A 7,966-nucleotide genomic window follows, 5' to 3' on the forward strand; every position below is an offset into this window, starting at 1 on the left:
TCCAAACTTTTGGAGTTTAAGGAATTTAATAAAACAATTATTCCGTTCGCGCTTGTTGGATATGAGACTGGTTATAGCCAACTCGGCGCTACGCGCCTCGTTGGCTATTTACCATCTCATATCCAACGCGCGCTCATGGAATAATTGCTAAATATATTATTTTTTTATTGATAAGTACTAGTGTAAAACGATGAACATGAAGCAAACTTCTAACCGCTCCGTCTTTACTACGACGTTTCGGCCTTCGGCCTTCTTCAGATGTGGAACTTATTACTTATTTACAAATAAAAAGATAAAAAAAGATAAAAATCTTTTTATCTGTAAATAAGTAGTAAGTTTCACATCTGAAGAAGGCCGAAGGCCGAAACGTCGTATTAAAGCCGGAGCAGTTAGAAGTTTGCTTCATGTTCATCGTTTTCAGGGGCACCCAACGAATCTGTTCCTCACATTATCTGTTCCCCAGAGGAATCTTGCTGGCTGGCAAAAATACAGGTGTTTCGATTAGCTGGCTGGGAAATTTTGTGATTGATAGAGGTTTTGCCTGGGAATTACTGACTTTTTCTAGCATTTCAACCCGACCTGGCTGTAGAAACTCTGAAGACTGACTAAAAAATTAAAAAAAAAAGAACCCCTTCCCTCGCCCAGAGAGTAGTCACAAACATACGACGGCTGGTCAGAGTGATTGCGCTTGCGGAAAAAACCTGTTTTGTCCCGGTTTTGTCGCTTTTGCTCGGTCGTTTTGGATCGAGGGATTTGAAAGCGCGCGGAATTCCTGGCTGGGAAATAAATTTGATCAGCTGGCTGGGAAACCAAACAATTTTATCTAGCTCGCTGGGAAATTTCTTGTGTGTCTTGCTGGGAAAAAGGAACAGATAATGTTTTCCCAACAACACTGAAAAACACCTGAAAATGCCTTAATAACATTTATTTTCATTAACTGGGGTATAATAATACAATTTACAACAAATTGGTCGTTGGGTGCCCCTGCGTTTTACACTTACCTAAAAATTCACATTGAAGCACTGTATCCTTCTGGGAGCTCATCGTTTGGTTACCACATTTATTCCGCTGTCTATATATATGTATATATGTCATTGACTGAACGACAGGGGCATATTCGCAAACTAAAAATTCCCACCCTGGTCAGAGTTTTTCTCTGTCCTTGTGTGGCCCATTTCCATCTGTAGGGCTAACGCTCACATGGTTCATATGGGATTGGAATCTAGCACTTCACATTACACTCTATTCAGTTAACTCTGTTTAAAATATAAGTGCTACACGGCCAACGTTTGTATAAACGTAACCTTTCCTTGTACTTGTACATGTTCATTGCCGTGACTTTAACATCTTAACTTCCCACGGCCTGCTCCCGTCTGACCTTGTAGCTCAGTCGGTAGAGCGGCGGAGATCTAACCCGAAGGTCGTGGGTTCATTTCCCACCCTAGTCAGAGTTTTTCTCTGTCCTTGTGTGGGCCCATTTCCATCTGTAGGGCTAACGCTCACATGGTTCATATGGGATTGGAATCTAGCACTTCACATTACACTCTATTCAGTTAACTCTGTTTAACAATTCGACTGCTCTTTACGAACCTACGCCCTTCGAATCCAATGCCAATGAGTAAGAGGAGACTCAGCAGTTTTAGCTGAAAATGCGGACCTTCTAAACCCTCTAATGATGGCATAGAGCGAGTTTCAATTGAGTGTCGTAAAACAAAAACCAAAGTAATTACTTTGGCCAATCAAAAAGGACTGAGACAATCCGGCAAACCAATCAAAACTCGAAGTAATTACACGTAGCCAACACAAAGCGCAGGAAAATGTGCACGCGTGAGCCACGATTGGTTTCGGTTTCACTTCTGATTGGTTGAAAAAATGGCGCGAGAACTTTGAACCAATCACTGAGTGAAGTAATCATAAACCAAAGTAATTATCTAGTTACTTTCGACACTCAATTGAAAACCGCTCTATTTGCAATAATAACAAATTAGACGGAGCTAAAGACGGTGCAATGTTTTTCATATGCGCATGCGCATGTCTACTGACGCAATTGTATGCGCAGAAAGGGAGTGAAGACCAGAATCAGTAAAGGCTACAACGCCCCTGAACTACGGTTACATTTTGACACGCTTCTTTTCTGTTCATTGCAAATCTGCAACGTGAAATAACTAACCATTTTCTTAGAATGCAACTTGATTCAGATTAAGCAAATAACCATGGCATCGCAGAGGTGTTCAAAACTCAGCCTGAACTTGTCTCCGCACAACGTCAAAAAACGTCTTTGATGTAGACAACATCCAAACAAATTTGACTGCCCAAAATGCCGCCCATTAATCCTGTGAGGTCATGCTCGCACCTCCCAGCATTTTCCTGTAGATTTGCATTTGTATGAAACTAACCGCAACCAATTGGAGTCTATTAAGAACCCACATGGGAGTTCAAGTGAGACAAAAGTAATTTATGCCAGAAAGCAAGTATATGTCCCACAAACAATAGCCATTCTGCGCCATGTGGTTCAGGGCTTACGTCTTAGCCTGGGGTTGGGCTAGGTAGTTTGGCTTTGTAGGGGACCTATGTCCTTTTGTCTCTCGACCTGCCTTAAAGCAAATTTGTAAATAAAAAAATATCTTGTCCCGAACATTTCAGGAATTCCTTGTATTACTGCTTAAAGGGAACCTCCACTCCGACGAATGAATAATTTCAAACATAAAATAATTTTTGCAATCAAATTTGCTCGACCATTTTCTCCAATAAAGAGTTCGGATCGAAAAAAAAAGAGCTTTAGAATCACTTATTTTGGCTTTCAAATTTCCCGGGCGCCACCATCTTGAATAATTGTGACGTGTAATGGTTGCAACGTTCTCAACTCCGATAATTAACAATTATCCTGCTCAATCTTGTGGAATATCGCCTGATACCTAGCCGACGAGGCCGTAGGCTGAGTTGGCTAAAATCAGGCGATATTCCACAAGATTGAGCAGGATAATTGTTTTATTATTTAACACATTGATGACAAAGCACAATTTTCTACGTTTACGGGAAAAAAAGCTGGAAAAACTACCATTTTTCTCCGCGACACACAAAATTACGTATATCGCAGGATATCTGTCGCGAGTACGCACGACGAATATTGAGCGCGTTATGACCATATTTGGACAGTGTCACAATGTGTTGAATAGTAACACAGGATATCTGTTGAGAACGCGCGACGAATACTGAGCGCGCTATGACCATATTTGGACATTGTCACAATGTGTTGAGTATTAAGTGTTAATTAGCCTTTCACTTCTCGTTTATTCCCAGTCACAGGGCGACACTGATTGGAGCGTTAACCAGGATCCAGCGTTGGTTCTTGCTGCTACAATTTAAATTACTAAATGATCCGCCGGCTTCTTGGCTGAGATTTATCACAGATAGAACAACATTTTGTTCCATTTGACTAATATCGTAATATCTCTACCATAGTTTTTATGGCTTTTCGTAACAATAACTTTTCAGATGTTATACGTACCGACAATTAAATGCGCATCATCAGAAGGACCGAAACCCAAAAATGTGTATACAACTCTGACTGCGTGGTCTTTGAGGCCATGGCAGACTCTCATTGCTGAGTCCAACTTCTTGTAAGCGGATCTAAATAAAGGAAATTGCCCCACCGTTTAATAAAACTCAACCGGCAATCTTCAAATAGATACGTAACGTAATCTGCAAGGCAGAAATTTATATCGCGACGAAATTAAATTGTATCATATTGTAGAAGAGTGCCTTGTAATTAATCCACGTCAGGTCATCCTCTTCGAGCGACAAACAAAAGTAAAATTTTATTTCTACTCGTCAAGAAAAGCTCTTTGTAAAATTATAAACGATACTGACATTTTTGTTGAAGAGTGAATAAGAGTATTATGATTTCTCTGAAAGGAATCTGAATGGTGTTTTTATTATCAATGTCATGTCGCGGAAGAAAAACAAATCATTGTTTTACTTAAAGCTAAGCCTCTATTTGCACCTGTCAAGCGGACACCGAGCACTATATTTTGGACTCTGCACGTCCGTCAATTTGTGGCAGTCGTGGTAACATACGGACAGCACTCTATATAGCATTTCATAATTTTTAAGCATAGTCGCTACCGATGCCAATCACAAGACACTCCTAGTATCCTTGGTGAGGCAGAGCAAACCCAAAAAGCACGAAATCAATTGACTTGCGGATTTTATGGTCCAATTTATATCTGAAACAACTCTCAGTGTAACTGATGACAGGTAGGTTAAATTAGTGAGCGCCTTGCTCCTAGCACAACTAAACTGATTTTGCGCTGGTAGTGCTTGACAAAAATTCGTCTCAAGGTCTTCAAAGTCGACTTTTTCATTCACTCTTACTTATTAAGATATTGCGGCAATAAACGAGAAACACAGGGAAGGCGACGACTCTTTTCTGTGTCACCAAAGGCTCTCAAGGCCTGGCCTGGTTGCTGTGATTTTCATATTTTCCATTAAAACAAACGTTGTAAGAGAAAGTTGTTCCCATACAAATCGATACAAAAAGTATCGTTTGTCTTAATAATCCGTTAGAAGCCGCAAAGCCATGATACTTGGCTATTCGTGTACGCCCAATTTACTAACCCATCGAATTTCCTGTATTTCCTCCGCCCCCTCTTTCTATCCACAAATTTAAACCGTGGTGCTATAATTTCCCCTCCATTGTCTGGATGGTAAAACAGCAATATTCTCATTGGTCCGATTGAAATATGCCACCACTTTAAGTTCGTGAATCTTGATCGCGAGACGAGTGACCCGCTGTGGTTGAACGATTTTTGAGACGTGTACTTATGATTTTAAAAATGTCTAGGGCAAAATTGGGATTTCAGTTACATTACATCATCAACCACATTATAGTGTCGATCCCCTTTTCAAATACGATCTTCCAGACCAAAATAGCCGTTCTGACGGTAGTTTTAAAATTGAAAGAAACTCTTTGTGTGGATCACTTGCTCGATTTTATTTGATGTACATTATTGTATGGAAAAGCACAGATGTGTTAGCAAAGACAAACAAACATATGCCTTGTGTTTACTTTAAAGTGACTGTGGATCAATTTCATGAGTGCAGAGCCTTTACGTACAGAGCTTAAAAGCTCTTTAATGGTTTACTTATTCTGTGATTCCATTGGATATTATTGCTCTGCAGGAAAAAACGAAAAACCTCTTGACGTGACAAAAAATTACTTAGCTTAGTATTTCAAAACAATTTCCTCTTTTGCGTCACTGAGACTACTGAGAAATCCTCATTAAGCTTTTAGTTTGACCTGGAATTTAAATTTTAAGTATAGCAATTAAAATATAACATCCAAAGGTAAACCTCGAGATAACAAAGTGACTTTTTTACCCCGCCGTTGCGGGTCGGATGCGTTTTACCAGTAAGTTTCTCTTTCATCCTCTTTTTCAGATCAAGGTAACATTTGTGCGGGCTATGGACGAAAAAGAGAAATGATCGTCGCACTTATTTGGACAATTTAAATTTTCCAAAATTGCCCGAGTCGCGAAGCGACTTCAACGCTATCCACTGTTTTAGTATATGCTTTTGGTGTTTAGTATATACCAAACAACTGAATAATACTTTCCGCGCATTCTAATTGGCTAGCTCGGAGGTAAATAACACTGAGCAAACGGAGAAAAGGAAAATGCATGGCTTCCCCTTTCGCTTCGATTATAATAATAATAATAATAATAATAATAATAGTAATAATAATAATAATAATAACAATAATAATAATAATAATAATAATAATAATAATAACAATAATAATAATAATAATAATAATAATAAATACATTCTTACATGGCGCATTTACAATGCTTACCGAGGAGTAAACATAATTTTATCTCTAAACTCGGCTGATTATTCAACTTGTGTGGTATTAACGTACGTACTAAGACAATTGTTCCCTTCAGTGTAGGAGAATCGAAAGTGGTGGATATCCACCAATATTCACCTCAAATTCGGTGAATAATTGAGTAGCATTTATATAGCGCATTTTTCCCATGGGTTTTACAACAATGAATGTCAAAGGGAATATTCAAATCAAGCAAAATATATTTAAAGAAATGTGTTCATCTGACTGAAGGAACCTAACTGGCTATGATGAAAATGTAGTAGAGTTGAATCCGAGATCAAGAAAAATCCAACCAGGGGAGAACCCAGCGGCACTACACCGCACTTCTCTTGCCTTTCCACCAAACACTGTCATGATCATCTTCTCTTTCCTTTTCCCAGAATGAATGAAAGCTTAACTACCAACAACACAGATCAAGCTGGATGCCCTTTACCACAGTTGACCTTCTTCAGAGCTGCTTCCCAACTGCTTGCATACAGCGCCATTTTCATTCTATCGATGTTTGGCAACTGCGTCCTGATCAACGCCATCACCAGAAATTATGGTCGTTGCTCCGCAGCCATGAATTATTACATCATCAACATGGCAGCCGCTGACCTCGTCACAACCGTGTTCGACATCGGTGTTCAGGTTTACCACTATGCGGTGATGGCGATGAATAAGCAATTTGAATGGTTCGACGGCGTAATGGGCGTCTTTCTGTGCAAATGGTTTGCATTCACTCAGGGCACCGCCATTGCTTGCTCGGTTTTAACGCTAACAGCCATTGCTATTAATCGATTCCAGGCCGTCATGTTTCCATTCCGCCCCAGTATGCGAACCAGCCGTGCTCTACTCGTCATCGGTCTCATCTGGATCTCTTCCTTTGCTATTGCGTCACCCATGCTTTACGCCATGCGTGTGCTGAATTCACATGGTGCACTGTATTGCCTAGAGGACTGGGAACCGCTGTTTGATAATCAGTCCTCCCGAGGCCACTACAGTTTAGTATTGCTGTTCTTTCTCTACGTGTGTCCACTCGTCTTGATTGGGCTCCTATACTCTTTGATCGCTCTCAAAGTCTGGGTCAGGACTGCCCCAGGGCAAATAACAGCCCCGCATCAACTCAATGAGACAAAAAGGAAGAAGAAAATTCTCAAGATCTGTATGACTGTTGTGTCGGTTTTTGCTGTTTGCTGGCTTCCGTTTTACGTTTATCTCATTTTAAATTTCTTAGGTGACGGTAATAATGGCTGCGGGACACCTGAATATGTGGCCTTTATCGGACTGTTCTTTGGACATGCGAATAGTGCTTTAAATCCATTTATTTACATTATTTATAACAGTGATTATCAGAAAAGTTTGAAAAAGGTCTTGCTGCATTGTTGTTGTCATTGGAAATCTGACAGAGTACGCATGCGCACTATTCGAAGTTCGCTGGAGAGCATTCCATCCTTGCGTACATTCAAAGAACTGGAACTGACGTCTCTATAGAAATATTTGTGCAACTTAACCGGAGACAGACACAAATAATCCAAACATATATTAAACTTTATAAAAGCATGCCTCATTTAATTATTGGTTTTTCGAATTATTTTCACTGTTCAAGGGATGGCGCAGTGCGGCAGTGGTAACGGTCCTCGCCTCCCACCAATGTCACCCGGGTTCAATTCTCAGACCCGGCGTTATATGTGGGTTGAGTTTATTAGCTCTCTACTCTGCTCCGAGAGGTTTTCTCCGGGTACTCCGGCTTTCCCCCCTCACCAAAAACCAATATGATTTGATATGTGTTAATTTGATTTCATTTCATTTGTGCACGACCCCACAAGCTATTCAGCTTTAAACATTATCGTTATAAAGTTCTATAAAGTTCTATAAGGATCAAAAACTGGGATCATCGAAAGCCTAGAAATTTAATCAAGCAACGTTTTTTGGACAACATTTACGCTGCCCTATTAACTTTTTACAAATATTCTTGGCATTCAATTATCGCTACAGAGTCATCATCATCATCATCATAATTGCACGACAGATGAACTAAAAGTTAGGAATATAATCGGAGTTATATCCAATTCACACCAACAAAATATGTTTAATTAA

General features: G+C 39.8%; 1 protein-coding gene and 1 long non-coding RNA gene across 2 annotated transcripts in view; one reads left to right on the forward strand and one right to left on the reverse strand.

Annotated features, from left to right (window-relative positions):
* LOC138007994 (uncharacterized) overlaps positions 1-4,733 on the reverse strand; it is a 31,199-nt gene extending 26,466 nt beyond the window's left edge. Inside the window, exons 1-2 of the long non-coding RNA XR_011124150.1 lie at positions 4,618-4,733; positions 3,509-3,630 (exon numbers count right to left, since the gene is read on the reverse strand). This is a non-coding gene — a long non-coding RNA (uncharacterized lncRNA). The remainder of the gene's footprint in view (positions 1-3,508; positions 3,631-4,617) is intronic.
* Positions 4,064-7,435, forward strand: LOC138007990 (QRFP-like peptide receptor). The gene is made up of 2 exons (XM_068855155.1): positions 4,064-4,257; positions 6,268-7,435. Exons 1-2 carry the CDS (start codon positions 4,211-4,213, stop codon positions 7,358-7,360), a joined length of 1,140 nt encoding a protein of 379 aa, XP_068711256.1. The 5' UTR covers positions 4,064-4,210; the 3' UTR covers positions 7,361-7,435.
* Positions 7,436-7,966: the final 531 nt, after the last annotated feature.

Source organism: Montipora foliosa, chromosome 6 (assembly GCF_036669935.1).
Source record: "Montipora foliosa isolate CH-2021 chromosome 6, ASM3666993v2, whole genome shotgun sequence".
Classification (NCBI taxonomy): domain Eukaryota; kingdom Metazoa; phylum Cnidaria; class Anthozoa; order Scleractinia; family Acroporidae; genus Montipora; species Montipora foliosa.